General features: G+C 37.8%; 1 protein-coding gene across 23 annotated transcripts in view; it reads left to right on the top strand.

Annotated features, from left to right (window-relative positions):
* LOC139597438 (dystonin-like) overlaps positions 1 to 26,639 on the top strand; it is a 291,384-nt gene extending 264,745 nt beyond the window's left edge. For 8 of the 23 annotated variants that reach the window (XM_071442793.1, XM_071442812.1, XM_071442840.1 and 5 more), the window contains 18 exons: positions 1,678 to 1,847; positions 2,807 to 2,966; positions 4,393 to 4,587; positions 5,767 to 5,895; positions 9,193 to 9,336; positions 10,175 to 10,363; positions 10,995 to 11,124; positions 11,935 to 12,098; positions 12,423 to 12,585; positions 14,070 to 14,224; positions 14,385 to 14,459; positions 15,326 to 15,343; positions 18,303 to 18,420; positions 19,829 to 19,897; positions 20,649 to 20,848; positions 21,298 to 21,408; positions 24,102 to 24,225; positions 25,396 to 26,639. In XM_071442793.1, coding sequence (XP_071298894.1) covers positions 1,678 to 1,847; positions 2,807 to 2,966; positions 4,393 to 4,587; positions 5,767 to 5,895; positions 9,193 to 9,336; positions 10,175 to 10,363; positions 10,995 to 11,124; positions 11,935 to 12,098; positions 12,423 to 12,585; positions 14,070 to 14,224; positions 14,385 to 14,459; positions 15,326 to 15,343; positions 18,303 to 18,420; positions 19,829 to 19,897; positions 20,649 to 20,848; positions 21,298 to 21,408; positions 24,102 to 24,225; positions 25,396 to 25,661 — 2,580 coding nt within the window. In that variant the 3' untranslated portion in view covers positions 25,662 to 26,639. The remainder of the gene's footprint in view (positions 1 to 1,677; positions 1,848 to 2,806; positions 2,967 to 4,392; positions 4,588 to 5,766; positions 5,896 to 9,192; positions 9,337 to 10,174; positions 10,364 to 10,994; positions 11,125 to 11,934; positions 12,099 to 12,422; positions 12,586 to 14,069; positions 14,225 to 14,384; positions 14,460 to 15,325; positions 15,344 to 18,302; positions 18,421 to 19,828; positions 19,898 to 20,648; positions 20,849 to 21,297; positions 21,409 to 24,101; positions 24,226 to 25,395) is intronic. The other 15 variants (XM_071442822.1, XM_071442878.1, XM_071442868.1 and 12 more) reach the window with 4 other exon arrangements.
* The last annotated feature ends 1,259 nt before the right edge of the window (positions 26,640 to 27,898 follow it).

The raw sequence follows: 27,898 nt of genomic DNA, 5'->3' as shown, positions 1-27,898 counted from the left end.
CAGCCTTGAAGGTTTCCTTGCTCCATTTAGTTAAGGATTTTGCTATCCCATCTGAATGTGTGCTGTAAGCAATAATTTGGACTCGCTCTCTGCCAGTCATTACTGCCAAAAAAAAAGTCCCTGAAAAAGAAAAGCCAAGATAATATGTTTTCTCTCTCACTCATATCTAGCATGTTGCCAGGGACTTTTGGGGGTTATTCATGGTCTGTTTATTGGAATTTTCTTCTCATTTTTAGGAGTCAGGAATGGAAAAACCCGCACTAGGTCACCCAATCCATTCCTGTGCTAATACTGAGTGTTCTTACAGAGCATTTCTATGATTCTGGCTAATTTTATCTGTATGTGCCCATCTTCCTTAGAAGAAAGGTATCTAGGTGAACAAAAATCTCAGTAATTAACTTACCTATCTGTTCCTGGCAGCTTAAACCAAAATCTCCTCTCAGTTATACCTGAAGTCAAATGAAAGTAGATATGATTTAGTTTCAGGGAATGAACTAACTGCAGCCCTTTGCCATCTTTAAATCTGTTTTTCCTGTATGATCTTTCTGTGGCAGCAATTTAATTGTGTTTCCTTGTGCAAAATAGTAACATTATGTAGTGTTAAGTAGTTAACAAAACCCATCAAATAAAAGAAGCATAGACATATTGTTTGTATTGAAGCAACTAATAAAAAAGCTGGATATTTTGAAAATTGTAGTTATTTTTACTGTAGTCCTAGCTTGATAATTATGTTTTTTCTTAAAGTTTTTTTTCTTGTTTTATATGAGGAAAAGGAAAAAAATAGTAAGGAAATGCTAAATTACGAAACATATTTGATGCTAAGGGTTTTCTAAATCAAATTTGGGGTTTATTTTTTTCCAACTGATTCTCTGCTAGCACTTCATGTAGGTGTGAAATAAAACATTTCAAGCATTGCTGCAATTTAAAAGCTGCCTTGTTGGGCTGGTGCTGTCTTTTGCCCGTGTTCCTTTATTTAGTTATTTACTCTGTCAGTCAGTTAATTCCTGTGTGGTAGCAGATGAACTGTGTTTCCTGTGCTCTTTTGTGTATGTGAAAAGCTTCCAGAGGATCTGTGCAAAAGGAGCTGGCAGAGCTAGTAGGCACACTCTGTCACTGTTGAGTTCTGGGGCACAAAAACCTGCTTATGATTTTTACTTCTAGCACAGATTGAGTTATTTGGATGTTTCCTGACTGCTGCTTCTGCACAGAGGTTTCCCAGCTTGGCCATGTTGAGCTAAACCAGAATAACCTTTGTAGCTCTTGGGGAGCTCTACAAGTGGCTTGAAATCTTAGTTTGTAAGAATGTAGTACAAAGAATGCTCAGTTAATGGCTCCCAAAGTATCAGTTCTTTCACATCCTTCTGACTGCTAGGCTGAAATTTGGGAATATTACAGTAGGGCAGGAATCATTTTCCTCACTGAAGGAGGAATTTTCCCAAAGTTGTTCCGGTGAGCAGAGAGCTACATTTCCAGAGAAGGACAAAAAGCAGGGGTCTCCTAGTGCCAAGCCCCAGGTGCACTGTGGCACTAGCATAGAAATTTTACAGTAAGTTTAAACTATTCTTGCAGCAACATTTACAATTTATGCTGCAAATAGTATGTTAAAAACTAATTAACTATGGCCTGTAAGCAGTTAATGATAAATGGACATTTTCTTTTTTTTTTCCATATATATAGGAATTCCAGAAATCTCTTGGTGCCAAACATTCTGTGTATGATACCACGAATAGGACTGGACGTTCCTTGAAAGAGAAAACCACCTTGGCTGATGACAATTTGAAACTTGATGACATGCTGAGTGAACTAAGAGATAAATGGGATACAATTTGTGGAAAGTCAGTGGAAAGGTAAATGAAACTCAACTAATTATTCATCAAATAAGAAAAAGGCTTCTATTTTTGGAATTTGTTGTGTAAAAGTAGAACCAGAGTGGCTAGCTTGTTTGAAAATTAAGAATGCCAAAGCAGTAAAATACTGCAAATGCATACTTTGCTCATGGTATGGTAGAAGAGCAGGGGAGGAAGTAGAAGGAAGAGCCCTTTAAAAGGGGAAACTTGAAATTCTCTGGGAGTACTGGTCAACAACCAGCTGATCATGAGCCAGTGTGTGCCCAGGTGGCCAGGAAGGCTCATACATCCTGGCCTGTATCAGCAATAGTGTGGCCAGCAGGAGCAGGGCAGGGATTGTCCCCCTGTACTCAGCACTGCTGGGGCCACACCTCCAGGGCTGGGTCCAGTTCTGGGCCCCTCACTGTGAGCAAGACATTGAGGGGCTGGAGTGAGTCCAGGGAAGGGCAGTGGAGCTGGTGAAGGGTCTGGAGCACAAGGGCTGTGAGGAGCAGCTGAGGGAGCTGGGGGTGTTTAGCCTGGAGAAAAGGAGGCTTGGGGGTTACTTTATTGCCTTCCAGCAGTGCCTGAAAGGAGGCTGTAGCCAGGTGAGATTGGTCTCTTCTCCCAGGCAACAAATGACAGCATGAGAGGAAACTGTCTCAGATTGCACCAAGAGAGGTTTAGGTTGGATTTTAGGAAAAATTTCTTCTCTGAAAGGGTTGTGGAGCATTGAAACAGGCTGCCCAAGGAAGTAGTTGAGTCACCATCCCTGGAAGTGTTCAAAAGGCACATGGGTGTAGCACTTGGGGACATGATGTAGTGGTGCTGGGATAGTGGTTGGACTCAATGATCTTACCAGTCTTTTCCAACCGTAACACTTCCATGATTCTATTATTTTATGCTGAAAATATTTTCCTGAAGTGTGTAAATGATTATTTTATCTGTGTGTGGTTGTTTGGCTTTTTTTCCCCTCTCAGACAAAATAAACTGGAGGAAGCCCTGCTATTTTCAGGACAGTTTACTGATGCTCTGCAAGCTCTCATTGACTGGTTATACAAAATTGAACCTCAACTAGCAGAAGACCAACCAGTACATGGAGACATCGATTTAGTAATGAACTTGATTGACAACCATAAGGTAGTTCCAAAAATACTGGTTTTTAATTACTGGGCTGCAAGTAGCATTTTAATAGTATCTTTCACTGTTATTTAATTTTTAGAAATATGAAATACTTTTGTAACACAAATGTAGTCAAATAGAAAATGTTATAAAACATACATGAAAGAGGACAACTCTTAGTGACTCATTAATACCAGTTAGCACTGAGATATTCTATTTTATTGTGCTACCCTGTGTATTTATTAATATCATGTCATAAATCACAAATATGCATTAGCAAATGTATGTCATGGGGCAAGAGATGGCAAAAATTATTTTACTGAAAAACTCTGGGGCAGATAATTCTTTTTCAGTCCATCTGTTAACTAAATATCCCATGCACTTATCATGACTACTGCAGCCTTTCAGACCTGTGGGGCTGCTGTATATTTATTTAGAAAAGTAATTACAGTGCTAAAGTTATGCATAGATTTCAACTAGACGATGACCCAGGGAGCCTGTGTTGGAAACCTGCAGTATTATGTTACTGAAGTAGTTTTGGATGTGGGAACAAGTAGGAGATACTGGACTCTGCCTCTGAATCCCAGTTTTGCAGTTCAGTATGTCAGAAGAAATGACTGCTGAAGTTACTTGCGTTGAAAAGGTGACACAGAGGCAGAGCTCTGCAGCCTGGGAAGATTAGGAGGTGAAGGTGCCTCTGTTCATCCACCTGTGATTTTCAGTATCTCATCCCCACTGAAGAGGAGATTTTGGGCCTCCAAAAAAAGAAAAAAAACCATGTTTGGAAACATGGGTTGTCTATAAAAATTAGCCTGCACAATGCTTCAGTTGCTTCTGAAATGCCTCTGTCTATCACAAGTAGGTTGCACTCAGTGGCATGGCACACTGTAATTATCTTCTTTTAAGAGCTTCTTTTAAGTAACTGGAGCTTGTTCAATCTACTGCTGTAGTGAACATACTCCCACATAAATATATGAATAAGCAACGAGATCCACAACCTTAGTTAGACCCCCACATGGGGATTTATTTCTGTTTGGATGATTTTAAACCCTCTCCTTGATTGTTAGCTTTTTATCTGATCTTTTCCTGCCACAGCAATCTTATGTGTTAATCCGTGTCAGATCAATTGCTTTGATAAAGAATAGAAAGCCAGCAGTGGTAAGGAAGACTAGATTTCCCATGCATTGCACCAGAATGGATTCTTGGGATTTGCCTGACATTTTCGTACCATATTCCACTTTTATTATGTTAGAAGAGAGTGTTAATATCTTCCTACAGAATCTAATAAATAGAACTTAGACGTTTTGCATCACTTAAACGGAGTTACTTTTGACAAAAATAAATCTGTATTTTCATTTCTTTTCATAACCAGTAGTTTTTTCTTGTTTTTCACATAAGCATTCTTAATGAGCTAAACATTTCAAATATATATGATGGTGTCTAGGTTTTCCAGAAAGAGCTGGGAAAAAGAACAAGCAGCGTCCAGGCTCTGAAGCGCTCTGCAAGGGAGCTGATAGAAGGCAGTCGTGATGACTCTTCCTGGGTCAAAGTCCAAATGCAGGAGCTGAGCACTCGCTGGGAGACAGTTTGTGCCCTCTCAGTATCCAAGCAAACACGACTGGAACAGGCCCTTCGGCAGGTAAAGCAATAATAATCTTGCTACGTGTACTATATGAGAAGGAGTGAAAAATATCTTGCAGTTTAGTTGCCAAAAATTTAATTTCATTTTCACTTGATGTCATTCCCTCTTACTTCATTTGAAAATACTCATTTATGTGCTAATACATTGCTTACCTTGTTTATCCTTTTACCACAGCACATAAATAGTGCCTCTTAGCGTTTATTATTCCTGTTATTATTAGTCTCTGCCACAAATGCAAAACAAATGTTTCGAAGACCTTACCATCTAAGGAAATCACTGGAGTTACAGTCAAATATGAAGGCTGATAAAGAACTATGCCCCATTCACAAGAAGCAGGAGGTTGCAATCATATTTATGCTTTTTGTGCCTTATTGGAAAGAAGTAGATTTGTGTATTGAAAAATTCTTTACATTGGCACAATTAAAATGCATGGTGAGGTACTTCAGAGAAAAAAAAGAGTTGTGCTGAGTGCAGTCATGACCTAGAACAGTCTATGTATGTCAGCATTATGTGGTACCAATCCCAATAAATAGGTGTGTCTGTATTCTTTCCAAACCTGAGATAATACAGATTTTTCAGCTCTCTGAAGATACACTAGCTTGGACTGATGCTAGAATGGGGCTCCTGCAGTAGCAATGTATCCGTTATGCACAATACTCCTGCTCTGCTTTGCTCAGCAGACACAATCCTGAACTTACCTCAAACACTGATTGTGTCTGAATATGGCTGTATCCAAAGGTGAATCTTTCTTGTTTTCTCTAGACACAAGAGTCACTCTCCAACAGGCTGTCAATTCATTTTGCTTTACTGGTGCTTTAGACTGTGCAGAAAATAGTTCTCCTCTCTCCAGCTGGTCTCTGAAAGCACCTCCTGTGTAATTTGTCAGTGTAAAGAATGTCATGACATTCTCAACTGAGCTGCAAATACAATATAAATCAGATGGCTAAAAGCATGAACAGGCTTTTAGGCTTCCTATAATTTTTTTGGGAAGCATGAGCTGTTTTTACAGTTATGAAAATGTAGTGCTGTATATCATTGACTTTTTAATGGAAAGATAATGTGCCGGTACTGCTGGATGATTAATGATTCCAAATGTGGGCTCGATCTCCCCGTGTAAGCTGCAGTGTGTCTGTCAGGTCATCTCATAAGTGACCATGACTTCTTGTATCTTAACAGGCAGAAGAATTCCACTCAGTTGTCCATGTCCTTTTGGAGTGGCTGGCAGAGGCAGAGCAGGCTCTTCGTTTCCACGGCATCCTCCCAGATGATGAAGAGGCCTTGCGAACGCTGATAGAGCAGCACAGGGTGAGCAAGAACATGCAGAGAATCCTCTTCATTCTAATGGCTCTCATAGGTGGTAAAATAAGTCTATCCCAGATAGTTCTATCCAGCATCCAGTGTTGGAGCAATTCTTTCTGTAGAGAAGCTAGAAATTTGATGTAGTTAAGAGTTGGATGTCCAGACTGGTGTTGGGCTGTTGTTTGAGTCATCTTGGCTTATTAAAAAAAAAAAAAGGGCCTTTAGGAAGTTGCTATAAAGATATAGAGACAGATGCAAGCCCCTCTGTGGAGCATACCATGCCTGTAATTGCCACACAGACTGCTACAGTAGCAAAAGTGTATCTGTCTCCTTAGCACCATTGACCTAAATAGACTTTTCTTGCAAGGCCATTTGTAAATGTCAGCAGAATGATGTTATCATCCATGAACTTTTTGTCATGGTGAAACAGCATGCTGCCATACTTCACATGCATTGGCCACTGTAATATTGCAGTGGCATAGGTACTGCAGGTAGAAAATTATAGGCCATCAAACTAACTTTGCAGTAATGAAATGGGAAATTGGCTAAGTAAGGATCATAGAGGTCAAATTTTCACTCTCCAAACAGGAGGCTACAAACATGCACAGGGCAGCCTACTCAAAATAGTACCAAGGGTGTAGTGCCCACAGTGTTATAGAACAAGTCATAAGTCCTGGATATGTTCATCATTGCTCTGAAGAAAGTTGAAGCAAAATTTATGAAATGGAGGTTGGAAAAGCATCCTGTTTAAATTGAGTTTGCCAATATTATTATGAGGAGTACATGCAAGATAGGACTATTAAATGGTTCTTAACTGAGGGATTTCCAATGTACTTAAAATGCAATGTTTTGAAAAAGTTTTCAGTTTTTGTTTAGGGCCCTGGAAACTGAGTGCTAGTCATAAACTGGCAATTATATGTACACATCAAATGTGTGTATACATCAGTGTGTGCTGATGTAGGAACCTCACAGTGTGTTGACTAATGTTGGCAGCAGCAACTTAATATCTCTGTTCAGTGAAATGTCTTTTAGCTGCCTTTCCTCCACATGTGCTTCACCAGTTCCCTTTTATTTGATTTTTTAATCTTCTGACTACAGAGAAGGGAACTGAGTGAAATCTTTGGTCCATTGAAATAATTAGAAAATAGAATTTTAAATTTCTTCCTTCACGCTGAAGAGGGATTAGCAAAATATTTTTGTACTAATTTTAAAATTTGTGCGGCCAAAGCTGAAGCATAACTTGGAACCTCAAGGCAAAGTTTGTCTCTGAGAAACCCTGTCCAGCTGGGAAGGATGACAGCTAGCACAACACAACCAATCTTGGTGTTAGATGTGGCCATACTATACTTAAATTTTTTTAGTAGGCTTTAGAAGGTATTTTCCCAACATTTTCATCTTAAAGGGCAAACAATAGAAAGAGAAATTTTCAAGCTAAGAAAGATTATGATACCACAGTTTTACCATTCACACAATCTTTCTCAATAGGTCATCTCTCCTTTTAAGTTTATAACATTAGCTTTCAAGAAAACAAAAAGAAAATAAGGGAAGAATACATATATATTACTTTTAAATACCATGTATGCATTATAATGCTGCATACTATAATAACAATGCATGACTGAAATTATTACATAAATATGAAATGTATCACCCTTTTTTCACTGTGATTTTTTGTAAAACAGTTTTATTGCATTTGTATTGAACTACATGTAGAAATGTTTCCTTCGGGACAGTATTTTATCCAAATGGTACTGAGAGCTATAGTGGGTTAATGCACTGCATTGCTCAATGAAAAGCCTCCCATTTCCTCTTTTGTAAATGTGTGTGTCACTGGTTTGCCACAGAGTTCAATAAAATTAGGGAGAGTTTAATACACTGTGACTTGTGTGTCAGAGATTTAGTTCTTGAAATACTCTAGTACAGCTGAGCAGGGGAACACAATGGAGGTTTTTTGCCCATTTTCCACCTGCCTCTGGCTTGTTTTGGTAATCTCTCATTATAATCCAATTCAACTTTTCCAAAAGCAGGTTGAACTGAAATATTGTAAGGATGCATGTGTTTTTGTGAGAGAAGGTTTGCTATTATGATTTGGGTCTTAAAGTCTGGCAATAATTAAAGCTTAAATCAAAGTCAATCAGCAACAAATACATTTAAATATAGAGCCTACATATTCCAAGCTTCTAGAACAAGGTAGAAGAGATTATATTTTACATTTTATTTCATAATAACTTCATACTTTGTAAAGGCACAGGATAATGTCATTATGAGTTGTTGAAGAACCTATTTGTACAATGTTTCGGTGATTTTGAATTGTCTAGGACCTGACTTGGCTCATCTTTAACTTCATCATTAATCCAAAATAAATGGTGTTATGGCTGGAGAGAGGAAGAGTTAAGCTTTCAGAGACATGTTTCCATTTTGTAGCCTAATTAAAAATGTTAAAGTATAAAAAAATTTCCACTAGGCACTAAGAGATAATAGCAGTTCTAGTTAAGGATGCTCATAAAGACAAACAGACTTGCATAACATTTAGGCAGAAAAGTAAAGCCATTGTAGTAGCAATGTTCAACAAAAACAAAAGGGAAAGGGGAAAAGAAAAAAAAGAGAAAGAAATGCAAGCTCTAGAAAGGATAGGAGCCTCCTTTCAGTTGCTTTTTCTTATTGTTGTTTCCCCCCCACCACATCCATTTCTGGTCCTGCTATCATTGGAATACCAATAACTATGAGCTTGGATGCCTAAAGCTGTAAACATCCTTCTGCTTTTACGAGATTTTTTCCACATGCTGTGTCTCTCCCCTTCAGCTGCTGAGTTGTCACATTTGTGTTAGTTTAGTAGAGCTGCTCCTGAGCTCTGTCATCTTGTCTGAGCATGCAATTGTTGGACATTTCTAGCCTGTGGAAGGAGCTTGATAGTTATTATGAAGAAGTACTGTAACTGACAAACCAAGTTCATTGAAATGTTGCCAATAGTGATTCTAACCATCATATAGCTGGTTTACAGCACTTCTAAATGCTGTGATTTTCCTTTGTTTTTTTATTAAGGGCATGCATCTTCCAAGGATTTAGATTGTGGTGGGCTTTTAAGGAGCAGCAAGCTGGGATAAGGTTTTAGAGCTTTCTTTAGTACTTTATGTGGAATAGGCTTTTTAAACAGTTTAAGCTTTTCTCATACAAGTGAAACTTTCCTCTTGCAATTTGAATTTGCTTGAGCAGTCAAGAGGCTCATCACCTTCCAGATTATGCACTCAGATTTCTCTTGCAAATTTTGTCAGCATCTAATTATAATTATTACCACTGTTTTAGGAATTTATGAAGAAATTGGAAGAGAAAAAGGCAGAACTGAATAAAGCAACAGGTATGGGAGAAGCTATTCTGGCTATCTGCCACCCAGACTCCATCACCACCATTAAGCACTGGATCACCATCATCAGAGCCAGGTTTGAAGAGGTCAGTATATGTTGAACCATCTTCGTTGCAGCAGTCCATCTTTGATTAGAACACAGCTGACAACTAACATGGTAGTTACACTGTGAGGAAATGATCCAGCTGTTGAGAACTAAACATTTAAAATACCCATGGTGATGGATGTGAATACTGTGCTTCCCTAGGCTTTCTTTCAAAACTTACAGGGCTTTAAGAGCTAAAGCAGATGGTCAAGCTCCTTTGTTTGTATGTATTAAAGGAAATACTGTCTGACACTTCCCAAATGAGGAAAACCAATAGTTTCTAGGAGGAAATTGAGAAGTTACAAAGGAAAGAAAATACAAGGGCAAATGTGAAGGATTTTCTGATTATATTAGAAAAGATTTCAGTCCAAAATATTCTTAATCTAGAAGATATCTAAATGATTTAAGTGGCTACAGGAAGGTTGTACCCTCAGCTGTTAAGGTAATATTTTCTGGTTTATATTAAGCTTAAAGAAAAACAAAATACTAGTGGTAGCAAAGTGTGGCTTCAGGAGTGCCCAGCAGGAAAACTGACACCAAATCCTGTGTGATTCACTAACTCACACATATAGTTAAAGTTTTTAATATGTTGCCTGAATGTGCTAGTTACAGTGTTTAGCAGCACCTAATCCTGAATATCTGTGGAAGAAATGTGTTGGACTAGGAATTGTAGTTACCTAGCTACTGTTAGTGATCAGCCACTACATTTAACACCTTTGATATGCAAATATCAGTAGGCCTAAGCAGTAGCTCTGGGTTCACAGTTAGCAGAGCAATTTTAAAAACATGATGAAGAGTTTCAGATGTGCACATACTCATGTATTGGTTCCTTTGTCAAGGTCTTAGCATGGGCTAAACAGCATCAACAGAGACTCGCAGGAGCTCTGGCTGGACTCATTGCTAACCAGGAGCTGCTGGAAGCCTTGCTGTCGTGGTTGCAGTGGGCAGAGACTACACTGACTGAAAAAGACAAAGAGGTCATCCCCCAGGAGATTGAGGAGGTTAAAGCACTTATAGCTGAACATCAGGTAAGGATCAGAGAGGGACATGTGTCACTCACAAGGGGTTCACATCTCAGCTACGCTGCATGATCAAGTGCCAATCTCCTTTGCTATTGTTTCTTATAATAATTGAATACAAGCAAGGATAGTATTAGGAATAAAAGAAAGCCCACATGAAATGTATGATAGTGCTGCCACCTTAGATCCAGTGCTGCAGTGTGGCTTTACTGATTAAATATCAAAAACAGGTTTATGAAGTGCCAGAGGGAGCTGCTGGTGTAGTGAATGCTCATAGATTTACCTCAGCTTAAACACCAGAGCTGTCTCCCTTCTGTGAACTGCAGTCTGAACAGCAGGATCTTGGAGGCAAGATTCTGTTCTGTATCACCTCACCACATACAGTTAATAAAGAAGTTTGACAGATTGGTTTTTAGATTTAGCCTTCTTTTAAAAGCCAGGCCATAGTGATCTTAAAAGCTTATATGGCTGATTTTTCTTATCTACAAAACATTCATCTGTGTCTATATTGTGAGGCTGGCATTATAAGTGTCTTTCTGTGGGTTTTTTTAAACTTTGGTGTTTTGCTATTGTGTATGTTTTTCATTCCTCTGGTTACTTTTGTGTATTGTTAATTAAGATCCCCTCTATCTGATTGCAGACATTCATGGAAGAAATGACCAGAAAACAGCCTGATGTGGATAAAGTTACAAAGACCTATAAAAGGAAAGCACTTGAACCCTCTCCAGTACAATCTCATATTCCTGTCCTTGATAAGGGGAGAGCAGGAAGTAAGTAACAGCGTATTTTGGGGTGTGTCACGTGCCACTGCTCTATCTGTAAAGTTTACAAATTGCTAATAATCCAATAGGTTTGATTAACTTCTGGTGAAAGGGGGTAAAGTTCTCTTTGCTGACTTTTCTAATTATCTCTCATTTTTATAAAGCGTGAGGAAATTTCTCAGACCAGACATGTATTTTTACATTTTGTCCTAATCTTCATGAATAGCTATTTTTAAAGTGTGCAGTCTTTCCTGTGCCCTTAAACTTCCAAGAGCAAGTACATGCTGAGTCTTTGCAAATCTTCCATTATCTGAAAGTGCAGACAACTTCACAGAGAGATATAGAGACAAAATTGTGCTCTTACTGTCTATAAAATTATATTAATCCAGTTAGAAGTGTATTCAGGGAAGTTGAATGGAAAGTGAATCATCAAGTGAGGAAATTGCTTTTTGTATTTTTAGATATACTTACCCATTGTATTTTATACTTACCCATACATGGGACCTGCTTCTGAAATGAGGTTGTTTACTTTGCAACTCTGAGAGATTTACGAAGATTTAATTTAAACTGTGAAGCTTGACTAGTGGAGCCCTCACTAGCTGCTTCTGGCTAGATAAAAGAGGCTGTAGCCACCATTGGGTTGTTCCCCAGCAATGGTAAAAACAGGAAGAAAAATCCCACTATATGGAATCATCTTGGGGTATGACCTCCTTATTTGGGACAGGAAGGAATAATTTTAGGAAGTTCAAGTGCATTTCATGTGAACATTTGTTTTGTTTGAACTGGGTGAGCCCTATGCCTTTTATCATGTTTTAACAGGAAAGCGTTCCCCAACACCAGGCATTTATCCCTCAGCAGCCCAGGCACAAATTGAAACCAAGAATCCACGGGTAAACCTTTTAGTCAGCAAATGGCAGCAAGTTTGGCTTCTGGCATTGGAAAGAAGGAGAAAACTTAACGATGCTTTGGACAGACTTGAAGAGGTCAGAAAAGCACTGTACAGAACATACATACTTTTTGCATAATTTTCTTTACCCTGGATTAAATTCCAATATTGTGAATAGCTCCCATAATTGTTGTTTTATATTTTATGACACAACTAACTTGAAAACACTTTGGTACAGGTGCTTTAATGTGCTTTAACAGCTGTCATTGTCATTTTAAATGAGGAGAGCTGAGATATTTAAAATGCTTGTGTAGGTCCTCAAAAAATCAATTATTCAAAAAAACACAGATGGTATCTATCTCATTGATGTCCTAGATTGATGGATTTCAGCTGAATAAAGTTCTTTCTGTTTTTTATTAAGCTGAGAGAATTTGCCAACTTTGATTTTGATATTTGGAGGAAAAAATACATGCGGTGGATGAACCATAAGAAGTCTCGAGTGATGGACTTCTTTAGGAGGATTGATAAAGATCAGGATGGAAAGATTACAAGACAGGAATTCATTGATGGAATTCTTTCTTCAAGTAAGTTTTAAAATTAATGTGATGTTGAACTTGGAACAAACATCTCATGAAATCTTATTGTCTAGATAGTGTGACCTATGCATTTTATTGTGTTAGGTCACAGATTTCCTTTTGAATTTATTAATTATTATTACTTTGTAATTATTTTACTTAAAACTATTTCTAGATTCTAGAAACTCTTTCTAGTTTTTTGCATTCTGAATCAGGTTACAAATGTCACATTTATATTATTGTCTAATTAGTAGTTTGCTGGTTTATTGAACTCAGATTGTCATTCCTATGGTACACTAGCTACTTCAACAATTACTTTTTGATTGATTACTCATAATAGTAAAAAGCACCTTATGTAACTTACAGATGATTTTCAAAATCAGTTCACAGGATCATATGATTTTTATTAAAGAACTTACGTAGAATAGTTTCAATTACAGAAGGAAACTCTGCAAGTTTTGAAACCAGTGTTTTCATGAGCCATGACAATATTAATATACCTATATATTAAGGCTTAAAATGCCAAGCAATCAAAATAGGGATCCTTTTCTTAGAAAGGAATTTTCCTAGCTTTCCTGGTGGATAAGTATTCCTTAGTTATGGTGCTAATGTATGTCTTCCACATTGTATATGTGATGATATTTCCCTCTAGGAACTGACTCGTAACAGATAAGGACCTAATACTTAAAATAATCCTTTATCTTCAGATCATGGAGACTTTTGCTTTGAACAGTAATGATTCAGAATTGGGCTGCTTCTAGCAATTCATTTTAGTGTTACTCAGTAGGAAAATATTGTACTCTGTGTATTTTACCCCTGCTTTAGGAAATGCAGTAAAGGATCACTATTTTGCTGAATTTTGCTGTTTTGCTTGAATTAATAAAAGTTCATGAAAAAAACTAATACCACCAAGAGGTTAAATAGTTTACTCTTTTAACTCAGTTGGTATCAATTTATTATGACCACCAAACACTCCTGATATAATCCTGGTTCATCATCTTGAAATTTTCTTTGACCATTTAATTGAGAATCTCTGCTGTGAGCTTCATCTAAAGAAGGACTTAATGAAACACCATGCATGGATCTGCACTGAGAAGGCTTCACATTCCAGATTTAATCAGCACTGAAATGCTTGCTTGACCTTTCCTCACTAACTATTTGTCTTGTTAATTTCTGGTATTTTATGCACTTTGGAGGTCAAAATGTTAACACCCCCCCACCCCCCATATATTTTACAGTTTAATCTGTGCCCTTGCTTTTGTCTCTAAGCCACACTATGGTACTCATTTTTATCCAATATCTGGGTAACAGTGAAGATTCAGATTGAGGTTTTTTTTCAGAAATATTCCTTCACTTGTTTGAATGTCCTTATTTTTTTGATAAGCACTATCTGTCACCATATGCCTAATCACCTTCTAATATTTGTGATAAAGCTTCTCATTGTAGTGGGATTGAAAAGTGAAAAAATTTCTGTTGCTGTCTTTGCCCTGCAGAGTTCCCTACAAGCAGACTTGAAATGAGTGCTGTTGCAGACATTTTTGATAGAGATGGTGATGGATATATTGACTATTACGAATTTGTAGCAGCTCTTCATCCAAACAAGGATGCATACAAGCCTCTCACAGATGCTGACAAAATTGAAGATGAGGTACATTCTCTGCTTTCTTAGGTTGCATTCTCTTCTACTGGGGTCATATTCTATGATAATCCACTTTATTTTCACTCCTAGTTAATTTGAAGCTTACTAAGTACACAAATCTTTGTAACTGTGATATTTAAAGTAATTATCCTGTTGTGGTTTTTTGCAGGTTACAAGGCAGGTAGCGAAATGTAAATGTGCAAAACGGTTTCAAGTGGAACAGATTGGGGATAACAAGTACAGGGTAAGTCATTTAAGGACCTCAGTTCTTTCAGCTTTCTTCATATGACATGGTTTACACAAGGAATTAGGCTATATGAATTCACAAGAATCTTGTATGACAATTACACATTTTCTTTGAGATTGTCTAAATGTTTTTTTCTTGTTAGAACATATAGATATGTTCTAAAAATATGGAAAACTGCTGATGCTTGTATTTATTTTCACTCAAACTTCTGAAGCTGTTTTCAGTCATAGGAATTTTTAAGAGCTAACAGCACACATCTGTACACATGCATGTGCACATGAATACATATGTACAATATATCCTCAAAGGCTGGTCTTTCTGCCTAGATACCTTAAGTGTTTAAACTGTAGCTGTTTTTCTATTAGTTTCATATAAACAGTGACTGATATTTTCTTGTGGTATTGTGTTGTACTTCAAAAATCTTTTATCAAAGTGTATTCAACCATTTTTACACCCTTTTGTCATTTTATTGGAACACGCATACTTCTGAATATAAGCAAAGTGTTAGATATCTGCAGAATTATTTTAGATCACAGGAAAATAAATATCACACAGTAGACAAAGATCTGCTACCCCTGGATTCAATAACCAGAAAAATTTGAGGTAAAATATGCAACATTTGGCTAAGAGAGATTAATAAGTACTTGTAGATTTTAAAAGACCACAGAAACAGCAATGGGAAGGAAACGAAGGCCTTGAATATTTTCCAATATTCAGTCTCTGGATGGCTAGCTACCTGCTCATCTCTCAAGTAGATACTTTATTTAGTATGTCTAATGTGTTAGTTTGCATGTGTTCTAGGTCATGTAGAGAATTTCCTGTAAACTAATCGTGTCTTTCTTCCATTTTTCATTTCTTATCAGTTCTTCCTGGGAAATCAGGTATAAACCAGTGGAATGTGTTATGAAGTTTTTTTTTGGGTCCTTTTGGTTTGGTTTTTGTTTTGGTTTTTTTTTTGTTATTTTCTCTCTCTCTTCCCCCCCCCCCCCCGCTAACACATATTTAAGCTTGCAATGGTCAGCCTTCTTGCCATCCTTTAATTTTCAGCTAATTCATTGCTGGTCAGCTGTGGTATTTCTTTAAATGCTATGGAGCATTCCTTGTCTCAGGATCCCTCCTATACAATCCCTCACCTGCTTTCTTTGGTCATTTTCCTCATTAAGGAGATTACTTTTAAAGGAACCAGATAATGGTCAGCAGTAATTCCTATAGTGAAAAATCTTGAGCATTTAAACTGCAATTGTAGAGATCACTATTATCTAATCAGTTTTATATTCAAATTCTTCAAAATTCCATAGTGTTATTTTTAGGCTATTTGATTAAAGGCTAATCATGGCAAACAGATCCCAGTATCTTATCACTTATTTATTGCAAATTGCACAAAAAATACTTTCATCTTTGCAAAAAAAAGGTACAGTCTCTAAGCAATCAAGCAGACTGATTAAGAACCTAGCTGATAGTTATTATTTTATTTCCTAACACAGTGAATCTTTAAATGCATATTTTGGAAATAGGCAAAATAAAATTGCTGTTCCCCAGTAGACTAATGCCTCTCCCAGAGTCTTTTCAAGGAGCTATGGCGAGTCTATAATGTGCTGGAGCTGTGTTTAAGAATACTTTGTGTCAGCTGGGTCACTGGTGAGTCCTCCCTCAGGAGGAGATGCTGCCCATTGCTTACTCCTGTGCTACACACTGATACACAGCTTCCCGAAGTGCTAAATCACATCTGCCTAGTAAGAATGGAAACACTCTATGCAAACCAGGTATCAGGTTAGTCTTATACTTTTAAAAGGGCAGTAATGGATGTAATCCATTCTGGACATGCTAGTGTTAACAGCAATAGCCATTTTAAATCTCAAGATGTTGAAAACGTGGGTGCACTCTTGTTTACTAGCAGAGCCTGTTGAAGTATAGAAGAAAGCATAGAGCAGTGGATAACCTTGCCACATGCCTCAAGCAATACATCTAAGCAATAATTTAAAATATTTTCCATGTATAGAACAAGTCTCTTTTTGAAAGAACTGTTTGAAATTATGTTAATCCTTTTATCTATCATCTGTACTCTCAGATCTGGGGAACATAGGGCATTTCTTGAAAAACTCTTACTGATGCAGAACGGCACCTACAGGCTATTGTCAAGAACAGGCCTTTTTGTATCTTAAACTCCTTTATGTTTTTACCTCTGGTTATTTGAAATAATGTTAAATACTGTTTAAAGAAAGCTGTACCAGGCTATTTTAGGAAGGAAATCAACCGAGTTACCATAAGAAGAAATGCAGTGATAGGTACTATTGCATTACCATGTTACTTTCCAGCCCCACTTTCTGAATTAATTTCTAGCTGGGCAGTTTCCAAAGCACACTTGACCCTTGGTGTAGTTGCCTGATGGGGTCTAACTGACTAATTAGTCTGTGATGGGGAAAAAAAAATAAAGAAAAGAAGAAAGATACTATCTTCAGAATCACTAGGAAAAAAATTTGGTAGGAACAAGCCAATGAAAATAAACAGTGTTAATTTGGATGCCTTTTAAAAAAAACCTGTGATCTACATATATAAAATGGTTCTTTGTTTGGCACATATTGAATGCATTATTAAAAAACTCTCAGAAATAATGCTCATGTAAATGTTCTTACTTATAACAAATACAATTTATTATTGAATTGAGAAGCAAGCTTTGCTTTTGTTTGGTTCCTAAAAGTAATATTCCTTTAAACTTATTCTCTCTTCTTGGCTTGAATAGTACCAAACAACTAAAGTCATCTAACAAGTAGGGAGCACATTTTTGTGTGGTTTGTTCAGTCTCCTCACTGGAGCAAGTAGGTACTGTTGAATTATGGCCAGCCTTCTCCAAGGGTCAGAGATTGTCCCAAAGAGGGGCATTCAACTCCCATTGGTTTTAGTGAGTGCTCTGCATGTTTGTGTGAGGGTGCACTGCACTTGGCCTGGTCATCTGGTATGAAAATATTTTAGTAGTGCTGGCTTAAAAGTACTGAATTCTTCTGGTTAGTTTTCTTGAGATTGTGAGGTCAGCATTTTGGTTATGCTTTTTTTGATCTGAATTTGAGTGAAGGTACTGCGTACAGGTTTTGTTACACAGGTTTCAAGAGCAAAATATGCATTAGGCCTGGCCCAAAGGACTCATACAAGAACTTAGTATGAAACAGACTCTTATCTCTGAATCATGAAGAACCGTGATGTGTAGTCAGAGGAATGACAAACATAATTATAGTTATTAATCAATCATTGCTTCTTTAATGTTCCCTTCCTCACATGCACCTTGCTATAGGTAAGCAGTGTCAGCACTGTAGTGCTATACCTGAAAATATTCCCATAGATTAATCAATTGAGAGAACTGTGCAACACTCATAACACGTTGAATTTCCAGATTATATACTGCTTGTTTGAAGTGATGCTGCCTTCCTTTCAGCTGACAACATTAAAAATCAAGACTGTTGTAGAAGAGTGTTTGCTTAAGATTTTACCAGTGAAATAACGCAAATAGGTCTTCATTAATTTGCACAAAAGCAGACTGTAACCAATCAAATAATGTACTACTAATTTTGCTTCTTTTATGACCTCAGACATTTGAGAATCAAACATAAAATGAAACCTGAGTTTCTTCCTTATCATCCTGCCATCTTCTTTTGATTAATGCAGAGCCATCTGATTTGAAATCTTAACAGCTTTAATAATCTGCATAAATAAATTGATTTTTTTAGCATTTACTAATTATTAAATATCAAAATAAACTTTTTTAAAGGTCTGATTTTTTAACCTATCAGTGTTGAACTGCATCTGAATGCTTGAGAAGCTCAGACTGTCATTTGATTTTTATTGCAGTTTGGTGACTCTCAACAACTGCGCCTTGTTCGTATCCTAAGAAGTACGGTCATGGTCCGTGTTGGAGGTGGCTGGATGGCACTTGATGAGTTCCTAGTGAAAAATGATCCTTGCCGTGGTATGTAACAGAACTGTTAAAGACTTGCAGCTTATTATTTGGATGCAGTCACCATTCATTGTCTCAAGATGGAGATGGACTTGTATAAAATGCCAGTTGTTGTAAACATCATCTCACTAAATGTCACATTTTTGTGAACTTTAAATCACATGGTTGAGATCCTCTCAGTTGCACTGATGTATGTCTGGAAAAACTGTGGTGTCTTCTGCACAGTTCCTTCAGTGTAATAGTGGTGCAAGTAAAAACTGAACTTAGCCCAAATAGACTTGATGGTATGTAAGTGGCTTGTATGACTTGGCAGAAATAGCACACAGAAATGTCCAATAAAACCTTCTCAGCAACACAATAAGTCAAAATAAGGCAATTGAATTGATGAGTAACACCACCACCACAAAAACCTCTGGCCAGTGACTCTTCCCAGTCTTTCCACCTTTGTAACCTTGTCATTTCCTTGGCATCTTCCCCAGAAGCACTTTGTAGATCCCTGAGCCTTACACAAAGCAAGTGGAAAATGTTCTGGTCTGGAGGACATTGTGCTCCGTGGGAGCAGGGAGTGCTCTATCACTGAGCCCTCCAGGACATTGCATCAGATGAGCTGTTTTCTCAGGACACAATACTGAGGACTGTAATAAGGAATTCCAATAAATTATTGGATATTTATTAAGTACTGTATCTTTCAGTGCCAGCCTAGGAATAAATTGTAACACTCTACCCGTCAATAGGCATGAGAAAAATGTTTGGGGTACAACAGAACTAACCAAGTTAGCCCTTCAATGTAGCCAGATCTTCTGAGGCACATTTTATTTTCTACTACTCTTTTGAGGAATAGAAGTAGAAAGGAATAAAAGAAGGACCCTTTTTCTTGGGTATATTTGAGCAGATGTCAACACAGAGGGTCTAAAGAATACCTGTAAGAATACTCTGTAAAATCAGCATCACTGGATGTTGTGCATTGCTACCTAATCCTTGCCTGGTTGAAATCAGTGTTGCAGGTTCAAACTTTTCCTAAACCACTTCACCTAGCAAATTTGCGTTTCCACCAAGTGCTTCTTGTGTATTCAGATGAATCATATCAAAAAGAACTGTTGTCATAAACAGTTTCCAAAGTACTGCACCTAGTCATATAAAATCTCTTTAGCTTGTATTACTTCTTTATGTCAGCAGATAAATACCGCTGCTACACAAGTACACTTGGGACTGTAGCCGAGTCTGTCCAAACGCCATTTCCTTTCTGCCTAGGGGACCTTTGAGAGCTCACCTCAGAACACTTAGGGACAGCTTTTGCTCAAGTCCTGTCTTTTGGCCTGGTGCTCCAAGTCTCTTGCATATGCAGCTGCTGTACTTGATTTTTCTTCTCCTGCTAACGATTTTCTTTAATGTGACCCATGTCCTGTGTCATTTTTTCTAGTTCATCATCACGGGAGTAAAATGTTACGTTCGGAATCAAACTCTTCAATTACCACTCAGCCTACTATAGGTTGGCAAACCCCTCTCTTTGTCTCCCTTCTCCTCTTCTTCTCTCTCTTAATTTCCTTCCCGCATTTTTTAATATATGTATACTTTTAGCTATATGCTTCACCCTTCATATTTAGCTTAACATGTTCCTACATGGGCTGGTGCTTTGCAAGCTAATTTTTTTGACACGCTTGAAGAGTGTTTCAAAAACAATTGCCATTCACACTGACACAGTTAAATGCTAACGTCTTGCATTTATTCATGCAGAACATTCTCTTGTATGTGTGTTTGTATGTGTGTGTGTGAGTGCTTAGCCACCAATTACTTCATCATAGTTTGAGTTTTATGTTCATCATTGCATGTTGCCAAACTACATAACTTCATAGTTTTGAATAAATATATTTGCTGCTTTCCTGTAATTTCTTCTAGAACGTCCAAGCAAGTATTATTTATTATGAATAGCTGTAGAGTTAGCAAAACTGCCCATCAGGTTGTGTCTATGTATTAATAGTTGATTGATTAACAATGATTTAGCACGTTGAGCATTCCATTATCACGCTGACTTCCTTTGACAGTGGTTCATTCCTGCTGGCATAAAGTATTAGAATAAGTGAGTCCTGCACATAACTCTTCTGTGTCTAAAATAAATGCATTACATAGTAATGCATTTTATTTATTGCTGAAATGTGTTGGAGTTGGCATGGCAAAAATGGCAATAAACAGCCTTGTGACAGATTTCATGTCTGAAATGAAATGAACACCTCTCTTTGCAGCTAAAGGGAGGACAAACGTGGAGCTGCGTGAAAAATTCATTTTGGCAGATGGTGCCAGTCAGAGCATGGCAGCTTTCCGACCAAGGGGCCGTAGATCACGACCCTCTTCAAGAGGTGCTTCTCCCAACAGATCCACTTCTCTGTCAAGTCAAGCTGGCCAGGCAGCTGCCCCACAGGCTGTTGCTACAAGTACACCGAAGGTAAGGAGAAACCTACAAAACTGCCCTGGTTAACAAATGGGATATAGATTGAATTTTTGGGTTTTTCCTCACTCCAGTAATATTGCTGCTTTCTCTAGCTGATGGAGAAAAAGTATCTCCATTTTATTTCATAGTCTGAGGTGGATATGAGAGTGTTTTCAATATGTTTTCTCTACTGTTTGTTTGCAACATGGCAGTAGAAGAATTTCTATGTGTAAGGTGTCACATAAGCTAACCGGCAGTTTGGGAACTGCTCTGAAAGATCAACAAACCTCTCCATTTCACTTGAAAAATAAACTCTGTCATCTCTTCATTTTAGAACATTTGTCATTAACTTTTTCTGCTTAGATTTTATTTCTACCGAGATTTTGAAAGCCTGGGTATCCTTCTCCGTGCCATAGTTTTCCTCTACTGTCCTTCACATTTTGATTTACCATTGTTTCATACAGACACCACATCATTTAACACGCAACTATGGTAAACCATGGTTGACAAACAGCAAAACATCAACTCCTTCTAAGCCACCAGAATCCTCAGACTATCAAGGGTCATCTGCAGAGGTACAGTAAGGACAGAAATTCTAGTCTAATGACTTCCTTCACTAAAACTGTCACTTCACTAACAGTCACTAGAGTTTCAGTACGTCTAAGCTGCAACATCCTGTGTATATTAATGCATTGTCTTTGTTTTAGACCTTTGTCAAATTATTTCTTACTTTTTCCCCCTCCCCAAAGTTTGTTTTGGTTTTTGGGTTTTTTTAATGTTCTATTTTTCATGGGGTTTTTTTAATTTTTAGGAAAATACAGCCTCACTGAGCTAATGTTTAAATCTCAACTGCTTAATAAATCAGGAAAATATGGAATGAAATAGTTGAGTAAATGTGGAAAAGTACTTTTTTAAAAGAAAAATAAAACATTCAATATACTTTGCAGGTTTTTTTCCTAAAATTGTTTACTTTGAATTCATTAAGTACTACAATGTTTCTGAACTGCAGACACGAGATTAATAAATGATGATCTCTAGTGCAAAACCACTAAATAAAGAAATACCCAATCACAGTGAAGAAGATGGCAAAAAAGTCTGGCTGTGATACATAAATCTTTACAACAACTGAAAGTTTTGTTTAGGGGGTAGTGACCAGTTATTGCTCTAATAGGATAGCTATTTGATGACTTAACAGGAAGCTAGCATGGCTTACATGGAAATTGCTAGTATAGCAATTAGGATTATGCTGGCAATTAGGCTGTATGACCAAAATTTAAAGGGGCTTGAAGCCAAAGTGTTTGCTTCAATGTCATTACAGTCAGTGAAAAGATTGCAGCTGGATCAGGCTGCACACTGATGTGTCATTAGTGGGAGTTACTCTTGCCCTGGGCTGGATGGAGGGCTTGGAGCAGAGCAGCTTGTGCTACCACCCCCTCTGTTGTATCTGCTTTTCACAAATCTACACTTTGATGCCTATTGCTGTTCATGTGACACCTTCTGCTGTGAAGTTTCCATAACCTCAGCATGGCTTTTCTCAAAGATGCACAACATTCTTCCTCCCTCCTTCTGTGAGTGTTGTTGTGCACACTGCAGGTGTGTCTGTGGGTACAGCACTGCAAGCACACGGGGCTGTGCCTTAGACTGATTAACAGCACAGAGTTTAGTCAGTTGTCAGTTTCTAACATATTCCTGTATTTTCTTTAATCTCTTAGCTGGTAACTGCAGTGAAAGATTAATTGATGGTACATTAAAGGGTTTATAGACATGGAAAGGTGTTGTTTTCATTGAATTACAATGACAGGAAAGCGGCTGGCCTGATTTCATATGGGGGCACTGTATTTCTTATCTACTCTTCCAACTGCCAGTAGTTTCAGTGAGTTTCTTTTATGTAAACCAGTGTGGTTTAAGATTATAAACAGAATGATTAGGGTGGGGTAGGTTCAGTGGATTTCTAAGGCATTCTGCAGCATTTACTGCCCAAGAGAGTAGTTATTCATTTTATATGTAAACTGCATTTGGGCTTAGGGCAAAACTGAACAGGCTAGTTCTATTTTTCACCCTAGTGATTCTCTCCCAATGCCTTGTCCAGAGTGCAGCAGTTTCAGTGGAGGTAACAGTGTTCCCTTTCTCCTTACCCTCCCAAGCAGTGTCTGTATGGCAGAGGTTCCCAGGGCAGGGCTAGCTGTATGTCCAGCAGTGTACTTGGCTGTAATGAGAGTTTAACATTGTGACCTGCCCTGTCAGAGCCAGCAGATTGCCCTGTAGCATCTCAGCACTCTTTTGTTCAGAAGTGGTCTGAGCTGGCAGCTGCCAGGCAAGCTCCTCCCATGCCTCTGCTCTGTTCTTAGCTCAAGGCAGCTTCCAACACACTTCTCTGGATCTTGGTTTTCAGTACCTAATTCTACCTACAGTTGTATGGGGATCAAAGGCACAGAATGCAGGATCCTGGGATCCAGGCCACTCCACAAACTGCATTCATCACTGCACTGTTTTTTCTAATTTTTGAATATCTATTTTTGTGTTATTAAATTACTGTGAATACTGTAATTTTCCTCTTATTTGCATACACCTCTTATTTAGTGAGTGATACTCATTTTGAAATCTGACGATTCAATTTTTGTGGCTATGAAAGAAATTTTGGGCAGATTTGGGGCAGATTGTAAATGAAGACTCATTTCAGAAATAAGAAAGCAGGCAGGGTGAGACTAGGTAGTAGAGACACTGTAAGGCAGTATACTGGCAACTGGAACTTTTACAATTAGTCCTATGCCCTTTTTTCTGTTTTCTCTTGTTTTGGCTTGGGGTTTTTTTCCTCCTAGCAAAAGGTTTCTGAAATTTGGTAGCCTTGTTTCAATTTTAAAAATATTTTCATCACCTATAACTACAGCCAGAATGGTGGAAATTCAAGTTATGCAGATACAACATCTCAGTATGTACCATCAACTAATCTTACCTGCTTGACTAATTATGAAAAGGTAGCTTTTTTCTTTCTTCAGATGTGTTGAAATATACACAAAGATGCTAAAATGTTAAGCAGACTTAAAATTATTCTTTTGTTGTTGTTGTTGTTTTACATTTGGACTACAAGTGCAAACTGCTAAAGGAGCATTCTAAACTTTACATTATGAATAATGCCCATAGTGACTTAAACCAATATTTCAGATTCACAGTGAATGTTATGATGATCACATTCTAAGCTCTGTAGTCCCTAATACTAGTCCTTGTCTTCAGTTAAAAAAACATTTTTTGTGTGTTTTGGTTTACATAGGGAACACCAATTCAAGGAAGTAAACTCAGACTGCCAGGGTATCTATCAGGGAAGGGTTTCCACTCAGGAGAAGACAGTGGCATCCTGTCAACAGCAGCTACCAGAGTCAGAGCTCAGTTTGCAGGTGAGTGTCTTGACTTCAGAGATTGATCTACCACTTGCTTTGTTTTCCACCTGAGCACTTAAGGTCACATTAGGGGTCAAGGGAAATGTCAGAAGAGTGAGAAGGAATAAAAGTTGTACAGTCTACCCATTGCTGAGGCTGCACATAATCAGGCCCTCCATTCACATGTTCAGCTCTGGATGTGTGAATTCATGCCTGCAATCTTCTTGAGAATGGTACCTTCAATGTATCTGCCCTAGGAACTAGGGAAGAAGCATTTACTCAAAGGATCCAGTTCTTTACAGTATTCAAGTTGTTCTCAATTGTGATGGAGCAAAGGGGAGTCACGTAGTCATGACCTGTCTATTTCTTTTGGAAGAACTGCAGGGAGCAGCTGTAAATTGCCTTATTAATGGAATATCCCACAGAGATTTTAAAAGCAGTATACAAAAATAGAAAGCAGTGAAGCTGTGCTTTGCAACACAGTGTTCTTCATACATCAGGGAACCAGATTTGTGAAGATCAAAAATGCTTAATAAGTAATTGGAAAATTATGAAAAACCACATTAATTGTTTTCTGTTTAAGATTCCTTGTTGAGGTGTTTTCTTCACAGCACATTGTCTGGGCAGGCTTTTACTTAGCAGGCTTGCTGAGAGCTCATCTCCTCAGCCCTTTGTTGGGCAGGATGTCTACTTTGCCCTTGTTTACTTGCAGCTTTCATCTGTATGGATTTGAATTTTTTTCTTTTTTTAAGTGCTACACATTTAAATATTGGGATGTTCATTTGCATCTCCAAGATGCCTATACTTAGAAATCATGAATGCATGAAGAGACCAGATACTGATTTTTTTTTCCCAATTAATAGCTGAGAAAATGGCACGGGAAATAAAGCCTCTGGCTGTTGAGTGAAGGTACAATGCATGTCTAGGAAGTCAATAAAAGCTGCCAGGACAATGAATTTTTGATAAGATAGGCTAGTGATGAATTAACTCTGTGTCAGCATTTGATCTTGCATTTCCTTTTCTTTAGTGTGAGACACAGCATCACTTAGCCTGTGTCTAATGCCTGGCAGAAGTCTAAAGTTTAGTTTGTGCAATGAGGAATTTTTGGGGGTGCCAAAGACCTAGGAAAGACCTGCACAGGTCTCCCATCCTCACCATTAAACCTGGTAGTTATCGTCTCTTTTTTAGACACCAGAAGAACTCCAAGCAGACCCGGCAGCCGAGCAGGAAGCAAGGCTGGCAGCAGGTCGAGCAGCCGCCGCGGCAGTGACGCGTCTGACTTTGACATCTCAGAAATCCAGTCTGTGTGCTCAGATATGTCAGAGACTGTTCCTGCCACCAGCAGGCCGACACCCCGAGCAGGCTCTCGGCCAGGATCCGCCAAGCCTTCGAAAATTCCAACTCCCCAGAGAAGGCCACTAGCCAGCAAATCGGACAAGTCCTTGAAGAGATAATATGATTGGCTCCATAAAGGTCTTTTCCTTTTGCATTAAATATTTAAGTTCATAAGATGTAAAATATTATGTAGAAATTACTGTGAAATATCGCAAGAGGTGGATTTTTAATTCTGCAGATGGCCTTATTTGTGTATTTGTCTTCTTATTTTATGTGTATAATTTTTGTCGGATTTTTTGTTTTGTTTTGCCATATCCTGTGAGAAGGGGAAGAGTTCTAATGTAAACTAACAGTTGTACACAGTAACATGTAGAAAGTACACTAAAAATAATTGCCGAATGTACAGTGTACTGAATGTACAGTAAGTCTCTGCAACCTCAATAAAAAAGGCCTATCACTATGTCATTAGTTAACAGTAAAGGATACCTCATGATTTTTCTTTAAAAAAGAAAAAGAGAATACTGAAAGCCAAAAGACACAATTACACGTTTTGAGCTAACTAAACAAACACTAAATGATGTATGTCAAAAGTACTAAGGAATACAAACACACCTTCACAGTACCCTTATTTATACAGCATCTCTCAGAGAACTCACAGAGTTAATTAAGCACTTGCCAATAATATGATACTCCAATACCTTGCAGCATTTCTGTGCCATTGCTTTCAATGAGGCCAGACAAATTCTGGATATCTGAACTATTATTCTGTAAGAATATCAATATAAAGTGCATTCATGTAAATGTGAGGTTTTCTTTTGCTTGAGTGGATGGTAGCACTGTATCATTGAACTCATTTTGTATCAAAGCAATTTTGCTTGCAGAAAGCTCAGAAATAAACATGTCCCTTAACTTTATTTCTATTGTATTTCTTATTTCACAGGAAGGTATTTTCTGTGTTATGTTTTAGAGCATATGCCATTTCAGATGACCAATAATTACCATAGGAACACAGGCTTTAATGTTATTTCCCATTATCAGCTATCTGATTTTGGTTAGCTACTGTATTTGTTTAATAAAACACTAAATTGCACATATCAGAGCATATGAAATTATATGTAATTATTATGTGTCGACTGTTATTTTCTCCATATTAAACTGTGTCTTTTACATACCATGTATAAAATGCATAGAGTAATTCACTTGCTCTGTTAGTCAGTGAAACATTCTAGCCATGCATGGATTCATTGAAAGGATAGCTAATAGCTCAATTTCACTGGAAAAAAAGGTGCAGCTTCAAATGGGAGTGCTGTAGCATGGCTGGATAGATGCTGTGGTAAGTAAAGACAGAATCTCTAGAACTTTCAAATAATATCAGAAAGACTTGTGTGGGACTTGGCCAGATAAAATAATACTCAAAAGATAATTGAATCAATCAAAATCCATTTCTATCAGGATTTCCTTCAACACAGAGTTGTACAAAGGTTTATAGAAAGCCATGATCAACCAGTCCTACCTGGCTTGGGAATCAGCACAAGTGTTTACTGATAACTGAAGCATCAGTCTCTGCTGCACTATTTTATCTTTCCATTTTTCACCTCTCCTGTTGCTTCTATTCATCCAGTGATTGCTTTCCTAGAACACTAAAATAGATCAGAATGACTTTGGTGCTTTTTGAAACCCCCAACACCCTTGGATAGTTTTCACTATTTACAAATGATAGCTGAAATATCTCTACTTGTAAGCAGGAGAAAGGAAAAGGATAGAATTTGGGCACTTGCATGGATAATTTGACAGAGAGGTGGTGGTGCCCAGTGGAAAATTCTTGGTGCATTTTAACTACAAGACTGATGTTCAAAGGATGTGTGGGGAGGACAAATCTCACTCCTTTGCAAGGGTACATACATAGATCAGTCCTTTGTATCCCAAGAGCAACCTACCTACACAGGAGGTAGTGTTGGCACCTACTTAAAGCACCTTTTATATTGCAGTCTTAGCTCAAATATCTTTTTAATGCTTCATTAATTATGCAACTTTATGGAATTTTTGTATGGCTACATTGTAATGTTATAGAAATATTAGAGGGGTGACCAGCCTCTGAGAAATCCAATGGCAGCTAACCCAAGGACAAAGTAGATTACTGTGACTTGCTAGTCATTGCAAAATGGGGGAGGATGGAAGTGGTAAAGTGGGAAAGTTCATTTATTGGCTGGAGAGAATCATCCAGTGTCAGAAACCAAATTAATGGTAAATTAAATAGGACTGGGGGTTTAGTGAAAAAGCTTAAATCTGCCTCCAGATGTTATACCTTAATTAACTTCTTCCAAAAATTAACTGCTTTAGATTGATACTAAGAGAA

Source organism: Agelaius tricolor, unplaced genomic scaffold, assembly GCF_023055355.1.
Source record: "Agelaius tricolor isolate 1412-34295 unplaced genomic scaffold, bAgeTri1.0.p SCAF_1, whole genome shotgun sequence".
NCBI classification, from domain to species: domain Eukaryota; kingdom Metazoa; phylum Chordata; class Aves; order Passeriformes; family Icteridae; genus Agelaius; species Agelaius tricolor.
The sequence above is the reverse complement of the archived record's forward strand: the minus strand, read 5'-3'. Positions and strand labels throughout refer to the sequence as shown.